Below are 21,141 nucleotides of genomic sequence, written 5' to 3'. Positions count from 1 at the left end.
CAGTGGTTGCCAAGTGTGATTCCACCCCGCCTAATCTTTTAGTCAGAAGAACCCAAGCTTTAATGTCATGGATTTTACACAGGCACACGGAGACAACACTTTTGTTGGAAGGGTATCACAGAATCATTTAGGTTGGAAATGAACCATTAAGATCATCCAGTCCAACAGCTGGACCCACCATCAGTTTGAGCAATGGCTAGTCCAAGGGGAAGGAATGTCATCTGGTTGCCATTGCCTTCTCTCACAACACCTGTGCTCTCGCTGGAGTCCTGCCACGCAAACACAGAGAGGGGCTCTCCCCCCTCATCCCTCCTGTCCTTGGCAGGCCAGTTAACAGAGAAAACACACATCTCCTTCTCTGTCAGGGCTCTGGAGCTGTTGGATTTAAGTCTGCGTGGAAGAATGACGCCATTTAAAATGTTTAACCCAGAGCACATAAAGCCCTGGTGAAAACACTCCATGAAGCTTCCAGGAGAGGAGGTTAATAAACGAACAGGTAGCACTTGCAGAAGGAGCAGACACAAACCCCAAGATCAGGAGGAGGTTTCAGCTGAAATGTTTGACTTCCTGATGCTGGCCTGCCAAATGGGCAAAACATGCCCAGCCACAGCAGCAATTCTGCCTCTTGCACCTACTACCTCGGAAACGCTCCCTATGGAACTGCACACATTAATGTCACCTATGGGATTGTCTTCCATATCAAGGGAAAAAAGCCCACCAGCAAAAGATTTGGGGGTTCCTAAGAGATAAAAATTACTGTAATTCACTACAACTGTAGCAACAATATTAAAGACAAATACAAAGGGGTCCCAGTAAAACTGATTTTCCAAATGTAACTCTGCCCCCAGTGCAAACCACTTCCCATTCCCCAGACTGCATCAGCACAGGAGTAATCCCAAGGCTCAGGAGTGTGAATGGAAGCACAGATGGTTTTATCCCAACTCTGGGATCATAGAAAGCAAGGCAAGTTGTTTGTGCCTGCTTTTTACTAATACTTTCAGGGCTTTTTGCCAAGGTTAGGATACCTTCTAGTGGGTGATTCTTCATCTTTGAGGTCCAATTCCTCCCAAATTCTAGCACTGCACTAGGATACCACAATCCCTGGACGCCAGCAATTCTAGTGCTGGTAGTTCTGTTTCACCCATCCATCAGCTGCTTTCTCTGGCAGAGCCAGAAACAACCAAAACTCTTCAGGGTCAGGCTCCTCACAGCCCTGACTGCAATAAGCAGAGAGAGTTCTCCTGCCCACCAAACTGTGTCCATCACTGAACTTCATCTTCCTGGGCACTACAGGAGAAAACACCAGATTTGACTTCTACTTCTCCCCTCTCCACACTCTAGCAGTGGAATCAGACTCCTGCTTCACCAGGAAACATCACTCCCAGCCTTCCATGGATGCTCAGTTCCTGGAGCATTGTTTGGCATGTGTCCAGCTTCCAGAGGGGGACTCACCACACACTGACATTCAAAACGAGTAAAGAAGCTGAAAGCAAAGAGCCAGGATACAGAATCCACAAAAATCACCTTTAAGGACATAATATTTGAAAGGGCTGATTTCAAATCTAAAGTCTAAATTCAATGATTTTGAATAACCACCTTTGAAATAAATGATCTTTATTTTGTCTCTGATGTTGGCCCTTGCACCTGAGTTTGGTAAAACTTATGCCCTGCTCTCATCTAGAGGCTGCAGGAAAATTATCCACAATGAACCTCATTCTTTCTTCTAGGATTAAGAATTGTATATCATGCTTGCAGTGAAAATCTGTTTTATGCATTAGGTAGAGCACAGGACTGAAGTTTTTCTCAAGTTAAGTGAAGACAATTTTGCATTTTGATCATAAATATTCTCCTGGTCATTTCTGGCCAAACTGTCAAGACATTTTATACCATTTTGCAAGAGGTTGTTATTAGAGGAAAAAAGGTAGATTTAGATTTTGTATTTAAACAAAGTGTTCCTGAAACACTGAGAAGTTGATTTAATGTTAACAATTCTGCAACTCAAGCAGAATTTGGGCCAAAATCCAGCTCCAAAAGATAACAGCAGGCAGGAAAAAGACTGCATTTCTCAAAAACTTAAAGAAGCAAGCCTAGGAATCTAAGCAGTTAAAGAGAGGATGGGACAGAGATATTCTTCTCAGATGCCTTCTCTGTTGAAATTCACCAAGCCTCAATCCTTTTATTAAAATTAAATCTCATGGAGACACAACAACAAAACCCAGCAGAAGAGAGAGTGCCTCTATCTTTGAGCTGCTCTGCAGCACAGAGGTGTTCAGGCTTTTATGGGCTCACACTGCAAGAAAACTGAGAGGGTGCCAAGGCACGAGGTGTTCAGCAAAACACATTGTGAGGAGTCAGCTCTGAATCAAAACTTGCTCCTGTAAATGACAGGAGATGCTCCTGGAGTGCTCTGTCCTACAGTGCCCTCATCAGTAAGTTCCAACGAGAGGCTCAGGGTGCAAGAGTTCTCAGCAAGCTGCATTATGAAAGGGCTACACTGCCCCTGTGTTTCGATCAAAACCAAATTTTTGGTCATTTTCCAGAAGTCTGATACCCTGGTTTCAATTTGCTCATCCACAGTAGCAGTGATCTTTCTTTAGGAAAGAGACAGGAAATCATCATACTGGCAAAGTTTTCCAAACAGAATTTTCTGGGAGCAACAGACACCTCCTGGGGACTTGATAAATTTGTAATTGCTTTTTTTTTTTTAAGAGTATTTTACTTTCTAAAAAAATCAAATTCCACAAACCTAAAGATAAAAAGAGGAGCTTCCTACATTTAAAATCACTTCAGACATATGGGTGGGCACCGAGATTTGGTGCCCTGTGAATAAATGTGGCACCACACAGGTACAAGGATAAATGCTTGCAGGGATGGGATTTTTCCTAAGGCACAAAGAGCAGACATGGGCCAGCATTCTCTCCTAGTGTCCTAAAATTTGATGTGCAAAATTTCCCTCTGATGGCAGCAGGGTTCCACAAAGGGACAGGGCAGCCAGCTCCCACCTGCCTCTATTGCAGTTTCTCAGTTCACTTTCACTCCTTGGTGCATGTTCCCAATAAACCCAAGCACTTCTCAAGGAATGGCCATCTAGTTTTAACACTCATCTGGAGCAGCACGTAGTGTTATTTTTAGGCTACAAAATCACAAACAGAATTCATTATTGGCAGTGAAAACTGCAGTCTCTCTTTCCTCCCTTCAGGAGCACACACTGGAGTGAAGTGCCAGGGGATAAAGGTATGGCATTTAATTTCTGGAAACCTCAAAAATTTAATGGTTATGATGAATGATTCACATCCTGAGCTCCAAGCTGGAATATGCAGAATTCAGAAAAGAAGGATAAAGTAGTTTCAGATGCAGTCTTGATCCCCAAGGCAACTCTTCCAGTTTACAATTTTCTTAATTCCCTCTGTCTGTTGAACTATTAAAGAGTCAAACAATGAAAAAAAGAAGAAAACCTCATATACATCAGCTGAACTAAGTAAAGGACCCTCTTCTCCTCATCCTCTAATCCTTTACAGCAATAATAAAATTAAATGCATATTACAGCAACAATAGGTTAGAATGGGAGCAATAAAAAAAGCTGTCATTTAAAAATAGTAATTTCTGTTTAAAAGCTACAAAATGTGTACAGTGTGGAACTAAGTAAAGACAGAAAAAACATAAACAAGGTGAAGAAAATACCTTTCTGTTGAAGTTTGTGTTGGTTTTGGTTTACCTTTCCCTCAACTCTTTATGTCTGGACTAGAAAAGCTCAGCCTTTCTGTTGTGGGGAAAAAAGCTGAATATTAGTTTGCTTAACTGCATTTGATCCTGAGTGCAAGAGCAGAGAGCCCACAAGGACCTGTCATCGTTTCAACAGATGATATAACAAAGAAACAACCTGAGGAGATTTTATCTGTCCCTGAAGTATTTTGTGGTCATTTATAACAGTTTTTGCAAGGAGGCTTTCTCATCCATTAATTAGGGTTCATTATGGATTTTAAGCAGCCAGCTTTATATAATCTACTTTATCAACATTCCTATTTATTTTGATGGAAACAAACACGAACAACAAGAATCTTTTGCTGACACCTGGCAGTGAGTTCAGGTCAGTGAAGGGCTGGACAGTTTTTCAAGGTGCCTATCGGCCAGCATGTCTAAAAAGGAGCTGGTGGAAGACCAAAGATAAATGTTTGACTGTAATCAACCAGGATGCCTTGGCTTTATCTCAGAAAGCCTGTTTGGCAGCTTTTCTGGAGATCATAAATCAAAAAGTTCACAATAATTTTAAGGATTTTTTGTAATGAGGACACTCACTGGGATGATCTCTGGGATCAAACTGTGGTTGAGGCAGGAACAAATCAAGGCAATAATACCATTTGTTGCTTCTCTCTTTAGGGCCATGAATCCACCAAAATTCAAATTTTGATCTTTTGGAGTTTTTTGATACATGGATAAACTGACTGACTTCAACCAGAAATCTGACTACCTCTAAAAGGCAGGTTGTATCACTAAAATGGTAAAATCTAAAGTTTAGGACAATGTCTATGACACTCAAAACTTCCACAGGGACTTTTATTACAGCAATTCCGCGTTCAGTTAACTCCAAACACTCCACTCACTCGCAGTACAAAACTACTGGGCTTCTGACAGCTTCACAAAGGAAATGTGCCATTCACACAGTGAATGGGGAATGTATTAATTTGCCTTTCAGAGCTCGTGCAGTCCACTTTGCTGCTGGTAATCTGCATAAAACTGGATTAACGAGTCGGGAATCCTCGGGCTCACGACCCTCAGCGCGCTCCGGAAGTGCCGACCCATGATAGATTTGGCATGGATGTCTTCTTGAAGAGCTAGGAGGGCTGCTTCCCTGCACACTGCTGTTATCTGCAAAGAAACAACAAAAAACCAACCCCACAGCATTATTATTATTATTATTATTATTATTATTATTATTATTATTATTATTATTATTATTATTATTTACATTACTTGAAGAAAGAGAACCCAAGAATATCAAATCACTCCAAATGTCAAATAATCGCAAGTAGAGTTTTCCCAACTTTTAAATTTTTTTTTAATAAATGAGGTTGTGGGCGATGAGGACATCCAAAAAACAGGATGTAGCTCAAACTTTAAACCACAATACATTACATTTCACATTACAGCATGCTGCAAATTAACTCACTAATCATATTACCTTGTGTTAAACTCCCCACAACACCTGATAAATTCAAATCCCAACCATGGGCGATACATTTTTCCATCCCCAAAGTGCAAGAGCAGATATTCCCAGGCTCTGCAGACACTTTTCTTTCCCAGCCTTGCACTGGGAAAGAAATAAAAACAATTAATTCCAAAGGAGGCTTGGAGGAGAGGGGTGTGTGGAAGGGGAGGAAGGTTAAGGTCTCATACCCTGCAATGTGTTTTTAAGCTCTCTGGACTTCAGACAGCGGAAACAGACTGATGCCAGTGTCACTCTAAAGACACATTACTGTGGTGAAAGGAGCTTGTGGAATGAAAAGAGATATTGTGATTTCCAGTGCAACAGGGAAAACAGTGATTGATATTGACTGCTCCCTTATATCTGTAAATGAAAGAGCCAACTGAAACACATTTGTCCGGCTATTCAGCATATTTTCTCTGTTTGTTCACTTACTGAAAGGAGTTCCCTCGCTTATGCTCTGCTAATGGTTGCCAAAGCCGTTTAGTAGCTTTTTAGGGGATTTAGCAGCATGTTTAGGAAGCTTTCACAAGAAAACATGCATGGATTTAGATGGCTTTGTCAAGTTACAACAATATTACTATTAGTTCTGTGCTGCTCTAATGAGCACCAAAGCTAAACACTGCTGTTACGCATTTTAATGCTTTTCAGGACTTCAGAGACAGCTGAACGTGGAAGCGCAGCTGAGATTTAGTGCACCAGCTTCTTGTGAGATCAGTAATACATCACCCAGAAAGTTAACAGAGAGGCCCTGGTCTTTCTGTGCAAGTTTTTCTCTAAGCAGACATTGTGACTGTGTCCCCATCTCGAACAGGAATATTAAGCTACTTAAGAAAAAAACCTGCACCAGATCAAACACCCCTTGCACTCCCTGCCTACCACTGACCCCAGAATTCTTTCACAAGGGAGAAGACTGGTGATGGAAAAACAGATCCCAAGCATTCTGGACTCAGAACCTGTGTTGGCCTTTGAAAGAGGGGCTCATTTCCCCTTGATAAATACTGCAGTAAGGCCACAAAATGAAGAGACTCTCTAGAAGTTTTCACAGGCATTATTAAAAAATCCCCAAATGCAGTCCAGCAGGTTTTGACTGCCCTGTTCTTCTCACAGAGATCATCACCTATCCACAGCATGAAATGCTGAAGCAGGGTGACACTGACAAGGGGTTCACTGTCAAGCTGTCACATCCAAAACTGAAGGGACACGACACCACTGCCAATCCTATTTCTTCCCATTTCATTTGTACACCAATACACTCAGGAGGAATTCACCCATAGGCTGATAGCTCTGATGAAGCTTTCACCTGTTTTCTATGCTCTGCCAACACTATCAGTAACAGTGATGACAACTCACCTCCAAAGGATTTTTTGTTTTGTTTTAGTTTTATTCTTAAACACTGAACCATAAGTTCTGTGATAACTGAAAAATCACTAGACATGAGGAAGCGCCAGAAAAACTCATTATTTTTGGCTTCTTAAAAGCATTTCAGCTGCTTTTAAGGGACAAGGAAAGGCATAAATTTAAGGCATAAATGATTGTTCTCCCTTTTCCTGGCTGCACTCAGAATTTTTGTGGACAAAATATTTTCTATATTATTGAGTAATAAACAGCAGGCGTTACAGCACAGTGTTGAAAATGCAGGCCCTTGTGTCTGGTCACAGAGTCACATGGAGTTGTTTCCATTCCTTGGCTAACCTAGAGGATCAGGTTTCTGAGGTAAGAGATTCAACAAGGCAAGTTTGATTATTTTGCTTTGTTCAGTATGCAAACTTTAAAAAAAAAAGTCCTCACAAGCATTCTCACTAGCTGATAAAGCTAAATCACTCATGGAAAGCAAACAGAAGTAGTGGTGTAGCCACAGTGAGAGGAGGGTGAATTAATCTGGTGAATTCAGACCTTACTGGCCTAAGGTCACTGGTCTGTCATGGAGACACCTTGTCACAGCCACATTAGGACATTTCTTACCAGATGGAGCAACAGAAGGGCTTTTAAACGTCATTTCTGTGGATTGAGGAAAAAAAGGGAAGGCCACAGAAGAGGCTGTAACTGACAGCAAAGGAAGGAGACCTTTGCAGCAAGACATGGATTTTCCCTAGGCTTAGCAGCACTTCAAACCCAGAAGCTGCATCCACACCACTATTTAAAACCCTGCAACAAGTCTACTCCCAATGAACTTCTCCTGTGACTTTCTTAAATCTCTTCTTCTTTTGGTCTCTACAAGATCAATCTGTATCAAGTGCCACAGTCCAATCATCCTTATATAATGAAGCACTTTTGTTTGTATTACACCTGGCAATTTCAGCAAGTCCTCCTATTCCCTATGTTATGAGAATGGTGATTCATCTGCTCTTCCCTGTTCACCTTCCCTGTACCATCGATGCCTTTTATCTCCTTCCGTCCCAGTCAAGTCTTTGCAAGCTGAAGAGTCCTCAGTGACTCAGACCTTGCTCCTGCCCAACCTGTCCATTCTTCCTCCCATCTGCCATTGCTGCCTTGGCCAGTTCTGCCCTGAGCTCCCACTGCTGAGGGCCTGAAGCCGTGCAGGGCACAGAAGGAGCTGTACCAGGCCATAGCTCTGTCCCTTTCTTATCATTGTATTTGTGCTGAGAGGATTTTTCTCAGAAAATTATTCATGCTTCTTCCAGCATCTTTTCCTTATCTAATTTAGGCCAAATTATTTGTGAATTTGAAACTTGGGTGATATCCTTTTTTCTCCACTGCATTTAGTAGGATGAACAGCATCTGCCTGCCTCGATAAATGAATGCTAAGAACCAACATTACCTACCTGCAAGGCAATTCTTAATGAGTTGCAAATAAAAATACAAGGTATCATCATTTTTACCTTTTCAGTACACAAAAAAGGACAAATAAAAGTGCAGTCTTTTGGATCTCTGTGGGCTGTGAGGAATAGGAATAACATGCTAGTCCTGTTCCAAAGGCAAAAATACATCTCACTGTGTGGAGGGACAAAATAGATATTTTGTGACTGCTTATGAATCCAGAGTGGCTTTCAGCACCCACTCTAGGGCAGTAATGAAGGCATGAAGTGATTGTCAGAGACAGCAGTGATTAAACAGCACCAGGTAATCAAGCTGTACCTACTGTAACTACATGGGTGCTACTGCAGCAGTAAAGAGGCAGCCAGGTGGGGTAAAAAGCTGCTGAATCTAAGAGTACCAGAATATCCCCTAGTTTGGTTATTATTAATATCATTATCAAAGGAAGTTTACCAAAGAGAATTCTCATTTCCACTGGAGTCAGAGCAATTTACCAACCAATGCATTCATCTGCTGTCTACAGTCATCTCCTACCATGGGAATACTTTTGAATTAATGTATAAAAAACCAGTGCATTGCTTTCTTGAAGGACTGATTTATCACCTCAGTAATGACCTTTAAGATCAGAAAATACACAATTAATTTAGAATTCTGCTTCAAAGTGAAAAAGGCACCAGAATCAAGCTTTTCTGGGAGGAAAGGAGAATTAAAATTTGGTGTCTGAGCCACACACACACAGATCAGTAAGAAACAAAGCCACATATCAGCCCAGAGCTATGCTACAAACAACGATGAGCCCCCCAGCAGAAAAGGATTTACACCTAGTCGTTCCCTCCTGCCCCATTTCGCTCCCAGGGACAATAAAATGCCCGGTGCCAGTTACTGTTTCCTGCATAACCAGCACTGAGCCAAACCCATCTTTTCCCCAATTTTCCCCCAAACCAATGGTTACACTGGCTGCTTCAGCTACGCCAATTCTCCCCCATTCTGGCATTAAGCACCAACTCTTTCCAGCCGGCTCAAGTCCTTTTCAGCTTCTTTGTCTTTAAAGTGCTCTAAATAGCTTTAAAGAACCTTAAAAAAAAAAAAAAAAAAAAAAGCTCTTCTGTGTTAAAGCCTTAGGTATTTTCAAGAAAGTGGTTTTGTTAGGGCCGAGTGTGCTGGGAACACCTGTGAATGTCGGGTTTAATTGGGCTGCAGCTGGTGTCGATTGTGTGCGCCGTAACTGGCAGCCACTGCCTGGCCCTACATTGTGTTTCATTTTCCTTTTTCCTTCCTTTTTAACTCGCTCCTCCACCCCGCCAGTTAAAGTTGTAAGGGATTGTGTGTGAGAGAGGGATTAGGAGCCTGGAAACAAGAATAGTGCCCTGCGGGTTGTGAATAGCACAAATTGGGGCTCTTCCTGGCGGAGCAGCGGTACCTGCGAGGCTCAGCGCCCGCCGGGCACCTCAAAGGGAGCCGGGACCAGGTCTGGGGACTCGTGTTTCCCGCTCAGCCAGGGAGGGATAAAAGCTTCACACACAGCATTTGAAAAAGACATTAATAACCCCCGGGTCTCGACATCTGTGTCTCACTCTGGCCTACCCCTGTGCCAGGAGCTGCCCTGTGAGGGCAAAAGACTTATTCCCACAAAACAGGGATAGCTGGAAAGCTCTCAGGACCCACCCGAGACTAGGGGAAAAGGTGGGCACGGATGCCTTTCCAAAGCGAGAAGCTGCTCCGTAGGCAGAGAGTAGATGGGAGAGGTTGCTGACCGTACTCTTAAAATCCACATAAATAATTCAAGGCGGCTCCAAAAACACACAACTTCCCACAAGGGATTTGTAGGGGGCTCAAAGGAGAGCTGGGCAGAGATGTAAAAATACCTCGAGGTTTGTGCCACCCCCAGCAGGTCACTCTTGCTCAGTGTGGGACCCCGCTTTCCCCACTCTCCTTTGTGCAGGCACCACCCGCTGCCGGCTGCGGGCTCCCCCCCGGCTCTTGTGCTGGCTCCGGTGCTAAGCTGGCCCTTTCATTCACCGATTCAATGCAGCAGACCATCAGAAAACTAATCCAGAAATAAAATAAAAAGAGCCTTAGCTTGCTGCTGGGGTATTGAGATGGGCTCAGGGGGGATTCGACAAGTCGGCATGGGAGGAGCGGGCAGCACAGCAAGTGGGATGTGTTATGCTCCAGGAGCTGCTGGGGAGACCTGCCCTAGATGAGAATGCTATTTTAAGATGTCACAAATATAATTTTTTTCTTTAAAATGCTAAACTGAGAGGGTCTTAGCTGCTGAGAGGTAAAGTTTTTTATGTGTTCCAAAAAGGCTTAAATGTAGTACTTCTTTCGTGTTTCACCTTCCCCTTGTTTTAGGTATATACCAAGGAAAGATAAGAAAACAGCTTTTTATTTTGTCTGCACAGAGGAATTGTTACAGATTGCTAAAAATCTTGTTCTGTTTTGAGGAAAGAGTTTCCAATACTATGGAACTATTGAACACCTTGTGATAAATTTTGACCAAGGTTTGAAAGACAAAGAATCACCCTGTATGTGCATTTCCTCATTCTGCTCAGTTCTATGATATGTAGATTTAAATGGGATGGATCACAGAATCAAATAATGGTTTGGGTTGGAAGGGACCTTAAAGATTACCTAGTTTTAACCCCTCTGCCATGGGCAGGGAACCTTCCACTAAACCAGGTTGCTCAGAACTTGGCTTCGAACACTTCCACAGATGGGGCATCCACAAAATGATACAATTATACATTTGGGCATTTTGCAAATGGTGAATAATCTGTTCTAACCAGAAAATGATGAAGTGTATTAGCATCGTGCTTTTCAGACAGTATCCATTTACTCCTCAGCTTCATGTACTGATCCATGGGACCTATGGAGTGGATTTGCTTACAATATGACCATTGCTCCCTAAAATTCTCCCAGTTGAAGTGTGCAAGGCCCTCACAGGCTGCACAAATGTCTCAGTGAGACAGAGGCTTCTTTGATCTCTAAGCATCTATGTTGTAAACTGCTATTAGCTTTCCTCAAGTTAAGCACTTACATCTCTACAGTTCTGTATTTAGGAACTCTGCCTTGGAGTGGGTGAGTTCCTACCCTCAGCAATGATAGTCTACAATTAGATATTATTTTTCATAAAAGAAAATATAGACTTATGTCTCCCTTGTTTATTAAAGAGACATTCAATATAAGCAGACATTGGACTGCCTACTTTAAAACAGGTCTGTACTGAGGCAGCATCTTTGCAATTCTTAAATGGAAAGGACAGGTACTACTTTTTGAGCAACCCACTTTAGTGGAAGGTGTCCCTGGCCATGGCAGGGGTGTGGAATGAGGTTATCTTTAAGGTCTCTTCCATCCCAAACCATAAACCCAGGATTGTGTGTATCCTGTGTCTCTGAGAGCAAATTATTTCTGCTCTTCCTGATTCCTTTAATGAGAAATTGTTAAGCATGTGTAATTGAATAAAACCAGCTCCTTTAATGATGTCTGTAAGTGACCTTAGTTCAGAGCAGTCTGCCCCAAATCTACACAACTTAATATGCTATTTGCTTATTTGTGTAATTTTGTGGCTTAATGTACAAGTGGCCACATGTGTGGGTGTCCACAGCTTACCTGAGGTTGCTGCACAGGGACACAAAGCTGTCCTGCTGCCTGAATACATCTGATTTGACCAGGATGGGGGTTCCCCACTCACCCTTTCCATGGTGGCCACAGCAAAGACCAAGTTCTCCTGCCCTCTCCTCCTGGTCTCAGCCAGGCTTCAGAATCAGCTGAAGGTGAACCAAGAGCTGAGCCAAACAACTGGCCAGCTGCACACGTGGGACAATCACAGCAACAATTAATGAGGCAGAGTGACCCCAAAATGCTGCCTTTAATTGCTCTTCCAGTACCAGAAACTGAGCAGGGGCTGTGCCCAGGCAGCAGACAGCATCACATGTATCAGTAGCTCCTGCTATTCTATAAAGCTCACACACGCCCAAGGAAGGGAAAGATGAGGTATGTAGCCAAAATTAGGTGTATGTATCATAACTCCAGCACATGATGACAGCTAAGGGGAATAAAGCAGAGCTCTCAATGGTACATGCTAAGTGTCATCACACATACCTCTGCTCATCCCGACATGTTCTAACAGAGCGAAGCCTCGGCTCCATCTGCAAGCTTTCTTTTTTTCTTCCTTCCACTCTCTTAAAAAATATTACTAGATGTGGTATCCTTCCAAGCAATGTATAAAACATGTTAATTCCAATTTCAATTTTGTAACTACAAGCCCAAAACGCAGCTATTTTCCAAGAGGCGCTGCGCCGATATGGCTCCCATCACTTTGGCAGAGACATGGCATAGCTACACCTCTCACAAAGGAATTCCGTAACAAAACGAGTTTTTACATGCTGGGACTAAATATTTTTAAACAGCACTCTCTGCCAACTTCAAGTTTCAGCTATATTTGTGCAACTAAAAAAAAAAAAAAAAAAAAAACCCACCCCAGAAAAACCAACCCCCTCCCCCAAAAAAAAAAATCACATGCATGTTTCTATACAAGATTAAGCTGCATTTCTGGTTAACCTCAGAATTATTTCATTTTTATATAAACATTTAATGGGAAAGTTTAACTTCTTCCCTTCAATGAGGAAAAGGAAGCCAAGCCACTAGAAAAACAGAGTCTTTCTATGTGTGTGTGTGTGTGTGTGTGCATGCACTCATTTTAATTAAAAGTAATTAAGAGAATCCTGTGTTCTCACTCACAGTCTGCTGGTGCTGCAGAGGGCCTGGACACAGAGCCAAGGGTATTCTGCCGAACGCCGCCAGCAAGAGAGATTGGATTATGCAACTGAAAATAAAAACTAGAAGACTTCATCATTTAAAACTAGAAGACTTCATCATTAGCTGTGGCTGTCATGAGTTTCTCCCTAGGGAAAAAAAAACCTGTATGAAACAGATTTGGCAGCTCCCACCTTATGAAACCTATCAGGATGGAGGTGTTAAATGGTTGCTGCGTTTGCTTGCTTGCTTTTCAGATTTCGAGGCACTTACAAGGTTGGGTGATATGTTCAGCATATTCCCTATTTCTTGCACTGGAAGATCATTCTTGCCTTTCCTTTCTCAAGTTTAACCCGAGCAGAGACCTCAGACTCCTACCAAAACAAAGCAAATAAAAGCAACTCTGCAGAAAGAACTGGGAGAAGGGCTCTCCCTTCCCTAAAAATATTTTTTTGGGGGGGTCTAGTACTGTCTTTCATCTCCTTTCAGCTCCAGCCACATTACCATTACATTATATCACCATTTAAAGATAGCTACAACCCCAAACTTTTGAATTCAACTAGCAAAGAAGGAAAGCAAAATAAATACTTTTTTCATGGGCTCATTTAAACTCTGCCTTTTGTCCTGTCTTCGGAGCCATGGCAAATATTGTCCTGATTTGGACGTAACACAGCAGGTTAAAAACAGCAATGGTAGTTACCTACATATAAGCTATCATAACACAATACAGTAAAAGCAAACTCACTCAGTTAAAAATAATGAGACATCTTCTAGAAACTTAGTTTTTCTGTCAATTTGGACAGAAAACACACAAATGCTACAATAGTAAGGGTTATACTTTCTGGGTGACATGTGCATTCACATCCCGGGTTGAGGCAGGAGGTGAGAAAAGACATTTGGGGAGAACACACATAATGTCCTTAATGGAAGCTCTCTAGCTTTTATTTATTGGGTTCTCAGTTCCTGGAAGGTGTGAGATGTCTCCTGTGGAGTATGTATTTCCTCAGCAGAAAGCTAAAGGAATTTCAAGCTGTTTCTAAGTTGGCCTCTTGGAGCTTCCCATGACACCAGCTGCTCAAGTTTCCCAGGAAAATCAGCGAGGAGGACTACTGCATGCCTGTATTCCAGGGAGGCAGAGTGTGGCTGGGAGGACAGGCAGATCTAGAAAGCAATGCCATTAAGCCCCAGCAAAATGCCTTTGAATATGGTTATTACTCCTAAAGGAGGAAGCAAAAAATGCTGGAAAAGAACTTATCCAAGTTTTAATGCAGGGTTTGCTTGTGCAAAAAAAATAAATGAAGTAATTGCAGCAAGAAAAGAAACCACAAATGATGCAAATATATGGAACAAGAAAAGTGGGGTACAAACAATTACCTTGAGTTAAGGATTGATGGAAGGGTTCTATTTTAATGGAACAGAAAATCAATTAAGGCGTCTGCTTTTGCATTGCTAACGTTACAACTTGAAATTTGGGTTCCCTCCTCCAGCTGAGGAAACCAAATCCATGTAATGTCTGAAAGTCATCCAGGTCTGCTTACTCCATGGATAACAGATATAATTTAACAAATTCTTCTCTTTCATAGTTGTAAACTCCTTCTCCATTTGTGTGCCATGTTATTGCAAAAACCTCCTTGGTCTCTTGGGTTTTTTTCCCCCTCCTTCCTTGTCTAGGCAAGACAATGTAATGCAAATTTCCAACACTATGAAGACTTAGGAAACAGGTCACTTGAATTTCTCTTCACAAAGATGCTTTACATTCAAAATTTACCCTTAGCATTTCTGGAAATATGCACAGGGGGAAGCAGAGGAGTCTCCCTTCCCCTTCTTCCATGTTGTATGCAGCTTTGCTTTTTAATGTTAACAGCATTTCAACTTCTTAGAAGTTGCAGTCTAGCACGATACTCAAACAATTTAAGGCCAGAAAAGGAGGACATTTATGCTTAACAGTATTCAAGGAAGGAGAGGATAAAGCCCAAAGGAGAATGCCACAAGAGTGAGCTCCGAAACTGTAACATAACTAAGGACCACAGCTGAAAGACCATAAAAAGCCTCTAAGAAACATGCAACCGGTGCCAGGACAGTCCCGAAGTGATCCTGAGGGACACTTTGAGGGACACCCAAAAATTGAAGTCACCATCAGGTTTTTTGCCTCCTGCTGTAGGGCTGTTTTGCCTACCAGAACCCAAATGAATACACAGGAAAAGATCATCTGCTCCTTTTACCTGCAGTGTTGTGGGTGCACTCCTCTTGCTAGCTAGAGACTGCAGCACACATATGCCTTCTCCTGAACTTTTATAAATATGTTACTGTGCTGAACTGTGTAGCCAAGTTATAAAATGACACAATAAAGCACAACTGCTCTCCCTGAAGCCATTCCAGCCTATCTAACACGCTCAGGAATCACCCAGCAGCCCACTTTGCATGGCACAGAGGATTCTAAGGATGACAGCATCCAACAGCTCGTGCCAAGCAGACATGAATCTGTGAGGTGGAAAAAAAAAGACACCTTAATTGTATCATTGACTTTGTCCTTAGCAGATGCTGCTTTTTCTACCTTGTGTGGCTACCTACAACTGTTACTGTTTCCAGATCCTTGTCAAGAGCTGAGCTCTGATTTGCTCAGGAATTGCCTGTGTGCACGAGAAAGTGTGAACTTTCCACTTCCCTATGTATTGTATTTACTCATTTCACATTAGATGTACAGATAGCAGGACAGACAGAAAGTCTTAACGCCTCTGCAAAAACAATAAAAGGTGACCAAAAGAATGAGGACACCACATCCAGGATGCTGCCACAGAAGCACAGTTTTCCATACTGAACCAAAAACCAGATGCTATTTTCTCTCAGCTTTGTAATTATTCAGTACTGCAAGGAGCAGATGTTCTTAACATTTCCCACTTGGTATCATATTTAATACTTTTCATGCTATCTGGAAGATTCTTTGATATCAATCATTTGTTTTTTATGGGGTGAGCAAGTTTTAAATGCATGAAATGTCTCAGGGAAGCTGGACTTTAGTCCTTCCTTTTATTTTGCATGACATCATGCCACTGGTACTTCTCAGCAGCCCAGAGTGGTGAAGGTGCTTGTTTTAGCTCAAAGGGCTATGATTGACAAAGCCTCTCTTGTGCTGCAATGTGCCCCTCCTATTTATCAAGTGACTTCCAGATCAAATGGATGACTCTGAGACTTGGAATGGGCACAGCCCCACAGCGACACTGCGGCACTGAAGCCCTTTCTCCCCCCACATAAACATGTTGAGAACAGCAACCGTAGCACCAGGGAGCTTGAAACAATGTGGGACTCTCACTCTGCGTCATTAAATGCTATTTTACTAAATTAAAGGCCACAAGTAAGTCATATTGTATCCATAAGCACATGCATGCCACAGGCCTTTCCCCTTCCCATGTTTCCCTCAGCTGTGGATCATGCAAAATCCCATGGAAGACATATTTCAACTTTTTGGTGGAGGGTTTTTGGGGTTGTTTTTTTGGTTTTGTTGATTTTTTTGTTGGTTTTTTGTTGGGTTTTTTTTTTTTTTTTTTTTGTGAGAGCAGGACTTTCCACTCCTCAGTGGACACAGCACTCAAACCACACTGCCAAATATTATATGATGTCCTTTCCAGAGTTAATTTTTAATTTCCTGGCTCCACTGCATGAGAAATTTTCAAATTGTCTTGGCGGTCACTTAGTGGCATGTGCAGACCTAATTGCAGGAGTGAATGTAGTGTCAGCCCCAATGCAAACTTGTGGACTCAGTGAGGAATTTCTGCAGAATTAGTTCCTTGGTTGAATTAAGTTCCAGAGAGACCCACACTCCAAGGATCGACTGCAAACATATCACAAAGGGTGAGAGCCTTTCTTGCCCCAACCTGCAGCCAGGGGAGGCAGGTGTTTTCAATGTGTCACTCAAAAACCTGGTGATTTTCTATTTTCATTTTTTAATGCCCCAATTCATAACCCACAGATGTTGTGCACAGCTATAAATCTTGGCATCCTCTCCTCTGCAAAAGAGTTTCTCCTGGTATTCAATTTTCTTTGCTTTACCTTAAGTCACCCTAATCATGCTGACATCTACTATCGATGATTATATTAGCCCTAAAAGATCCTTAAACAAATGAAAAGGACTGACTTCCACTCCTAAAGTTCTGCTTCCAATTTTCTAAAGGAAATTAAATAATGTATAAATCAAATGCTGGGCGCAGGCCCAGGCAGCTGAACATCGCTTTGTCCTTTCAAAGTGAAGACGAAGTGTCTGCTACGGAAGGGACAAGCCAAGAGAAATAAAGCTTAACCTCAGCTCCATGTGAAAGTGATTTGGGATAATCGGGGGAATCTGCAAAGAGGTTAAAAAGGGGACCACATACTAACAGGGGAACTTCACACAACGATCAAAAATATATCAAGAGCTGACCTTCCCCTGGAGGAGCTGCACAGCCCTGACAGCTTTGTTACACCGGAGCAGAGTGTGAAGGGCAGGAGAAAGAAGAGATGAGCAGGAAGTCAAAAATCTGTTTGTGGCTGCCATTTGTCATGTTTTGGTAATCTTATCAGGGTGAGTTTTTTCAGTTTTGCAAGATGTATAACTAAGTACTGCCTGACAACCTTGCAGTGAGTGTGCCCCAGATCTCCTTTAGCTAGTACACACTACTTAGATTATTAAATCAACCACCAAGGGACTTCTGAATTTACGTACTATTGATGGACTGCTGATCCTTCTCTTTAACACAGTGTATGTATCTAGGAGGGGAAAAAAAAAAATCAGTAAAATGTGCTAGATTTCTTCCTGGTATTATTTACTGAGCAAGCAGTTGCTTTAACTGCCACAAGGCATTTCGTAGAACTATTGGGGAAGATGTACTTTGTAATATGATTTCTCAATTAAAAGGAGATCCTAATCAAGTCTATACTGCTTCAACACGAGTTCACAATTACATTTTTGCACACAGAAGAGTGGGTTGGAAATCTCTGATCAGCACTAGAGTGTGTGGTTAAGGTCAACTTAACCCTATTTACGTAAACAAACGTTGGTGGAGAGAAAAAGATGTGACATGCAGCTGTCAGTGCCCCAACTATGTACACTCATAGTTCCAAAATATTCTTCTCCTCATCTTTACAAAGTACAGAATAGTTCAGATGTGATGCACGTGGCCCTTAAGCTCAGATGATAGAGAACTGATCTTCACACTTTCTTGAGAAACCTGCAAAATTGTTTTCAGCACTGTCACTTAGCAGTTGTTTGGTCTGTCACCACATGAACTGAGCAGCTGGCAAAGCAGGGACAGCCACGTAACACATATGAATGTGAATTCAACACACATCTTGCTTAGCTGCTGCAAACCTGTCAGGGAATGCTTCACTGTTTAAAAAAACCCCAAAACATAAACCCACAAACAAAATCCCTATAAATTTATTTCCCTTTTAAAAAGATGAGTCTGTACACACACTCTTTTATTGTAGAGTTGAAGTACATGATGAGTGCAACTGCCATTTAATGGGATACAAATTCATCTGAACATCAAGCACCCTTGATTCAGAAGAACCAACAGGTTTACTGGGTTTCATAGACTTGTAATTTAGTGACAAGTATCCATGTCTTTCACAAAAGCTATAAAATATTAGAACATGCTTCAGGAATGTTAAAAGAGGCAATTCAACCAACCTGTGAGCTGGGAAATTCTCCCATCCATCTCCCTGTCTTCTGACAGGCCCCCTGCAAATGAAGCACCAGCCCAGCTATGGCTGTGTTTGAAAAAGCAAAGTGGAACTGAGGGGGATTTCATGGCACCACAGGGCTTCACACAAACACTGCCAGAATAAATTCCTGTCAGACCTCCAAGTTTCGCATCACTTTGTCTCCACAGGTTCCCAAATATCAATAGCAAGAAGAAAAAAACAAACCATAAAGAAGGATGGGAAGAAGTAGGAAGTTTTCACAGAGTGTGGTTGCTTGCCATCCTTGGATTTAAACAAAACCAGGCGCACAGTGTGTTACTCACACATGAAAAGAGGAGAGCCAAGAAGGGAAGGCGAGGCTTCTCTCTTTTCCTCTCCCCTTGTTTCAAGAAAGCATCCCTGAAAGCACATAGGCATCTGGTTTGGGTTCCTCTGACGTCAGCAAACACCACTGAAGTAAAGCACATGCATTAATATGTTCCAAACCCCTTATCTGCTTTTAATAATTGGAAGCTAAATGGAAGCTGTAAGTCATTGAGCAGGACAAGTACCATGAACAAACAAGACCTTTTTTGCCTTTAAGGTGATGGTACTTCGTGGCTTTGCAAAATTTCGGACTTAGTAACATCTACTATCAGAAGTAGAGACGGATTTTAATGCAGGATTCAATCAAATTACAAATGCTAAAATTCATACTCTGGTCACAGAAAGATGTTGTGATTAATGACAGTGTGTCACATTCCTCTGCTGCTTTATATTTCTACCTATTTTTTATATATTGGTGTCTCCAGTAAAAGGAAAATCGGAAGAAACTCTGGTACAATGCTACTCAACCCTGCCAGGTCATTTTGCTGTGGTCAGCAGCTCAGGCAGTGTGTGGCTGGTGCTCTTGGAGAGTTTGGGAAAGGGATAAGACATGTGGGAGAGGAGTATGAAACATGGTCTTTTCCACTAGACTATGTGAAACATTACCTGCCAAGGATCCCAGCAGAGTTAGGCAAAAGTCACTCCTAACAGGACTCAGCCATCTGACAATCCCTGAGAGGGACTGAATGTAGGATTACAGTCTTGGCTCTGTTATGAATTTCATTTGTCACCACCAGCAAGCTCTGCTGATACCTGGGATGAGCTGCCTTCCTCAGGTCAGTGCTCATTCATGTCCCAAACCTCATGGACCATCAGCAGTGGAGGGGTTACAGCAGCCACTGCAGCACCTGGCATGGCAGGGACTGATTCCAGGGACTGCCCTGGGAGTTACTGCAGTGAGATCTAATTCCTCAGTAACAGGCAGGATCAAGTCCTAATTTGGTGAGTCCCAGATTTCATTAAGTTTATTCATCCTTGGGCCAATTTACCTGCTGGCATAACTCCCCTGGGGATTGTGCCAGCGAAGACTTTGGCCTAATAATTTCAGATTAATTTTTGTATCATCATCTTCATGTGGCTTTGGGAAGACTATTTGTATATCCTGCTATAGACCTTGTGGAAGCAAACACTAATTATGAAGGAAAATTTTTGACTCCACAACCACTCTTCCAAAATAAAAAAAAAAAAAGAGTAGTCTAGACCATGGACAGGAACTCCAGATGGAAATATGTTTAACAAATATGGAAAGGTAATACTTTCCTGTATATTGCTTTGTGAGTTATTAGCACCTAAATAGTCTCCATGGTCAAAAGTGTATTAATGAGCTGGAAGACAAAGTGATGTAATCAGGAGGGATCAGCAGTAATTTCTCCTGCAGAAGATTTACATGCAGCAGCCATGTGTTTGTTTATGATCTCTACATCTGGTAATGAGCTCTCAACGCGATGGAAAGCTGCGGTGGAATAATGCAGCCTGCTCCTCTCACGCACTAATTAATGCTCTATTTAATCTGGGAAAAGGCACTTTAAAAATAAACACTCATTTCCAGCAGACCATAAAGGATAGGTAACAACTGAATCACACCGCACTGGCCTAAAAACTGGTGTGTAGCAACCTCTCAAGCATTAAAAAAGCTGAGTTTTAACTCCCAGAGTACCACAGGAAGAGTGTGTGCACACACCAATCTCACCAGCAGTACAAGAGAGTGTGTAAGAGACCCTAGATACCCACAGAGACAATCAAGGCCAGAGTGATAAGCTGTAGGAATGACAAAAAGCAGTAAGAGAAGGCAGAGCTAATATATTGCCCATGACAGCAGGTGTTAAACTATGTTTTGTGCTCACAAGACACCTACAGTAATGCTGTTGGCCATCACCTTATCCTGACAGTTGATAACATGAGCAATAAATCATGATTTCCACAATGACAGGAAAAGCAGCCATTGCAAAGATGGTTAGATCTTGTATTCCTACTGAAGAAAAAAGGCCTGGGAGATGGTGTCAGTGGTGTCCAGCCTGTTCTCTGCCTGCAGGGCTGGCTGCTGAGGGGGGAATGCTGTGGGGGCTCAGCAACCTCAGCTGCCACTGCAGTCATTCCACTGCTTTTAGTCACTTCACCAAGGCCTTGTCTCCACAGGATGTTAGGCTGGAACAGCTACTGCATTTACATTCACAGCCTATCTCATTCCAGGATAACTTCCTCAGCTGACATGCCCTCAGAAGTACAAGAGCATTCATCTGTGGCTGCATTTAGCCCTAGGCTGGAGTCTCACAAGGTAACAGAGAATAGAGATTTGGCTTTATCTTACAAACTGTGCTAATATATCTCACCACCCTTTGGACTGGAGCCAACTTTGTCTC

At 42.3% G+C, this 21,141-nt stretch overlaps 1 protein-coding gene across 1 annotated transcript in view; it reads right to left on the bottom strand.

Annotated features, from left to right (window-relative positions):
• Positions 1 to 4,536: 4,536 nt before the first annotated feature.
• The window catches only part of SPATA5 (spermatogenesis associated 5), a 161,926-nt gene continuing 145,321 nt past the window's right edge, over positions 4,537 to 21,141 (bottom strand). The window contains 1 exon segment of the mRNA XM_009096324.4: positions 4,537 to 4,866. Coding sequence (XP_009094572.3) covers positions 4,690 to 4,866 — 177 coding nt within the window. The 3' untranslated portion in view covers positions 4,537 to 4,689.

This window comes from Serinus canaria, chromosome 4 (genome assembly GCF_022539315.1).
Source record: "Serinus canaria isolate serCan28SL12 chromosome 4, serCan2020, whole genome shotgun sequence".
Classification (NCBI taxonomy): Eukaryota; Metazoa; Chordata; class Aves; order Passeriformes; family Fringillidae; genus Serinus; species Serinus canaria.
Note: the sequence above shows the minus strand (reverse complement) of the source record. Positions and strands in the feature narration are given on the sequence as shown.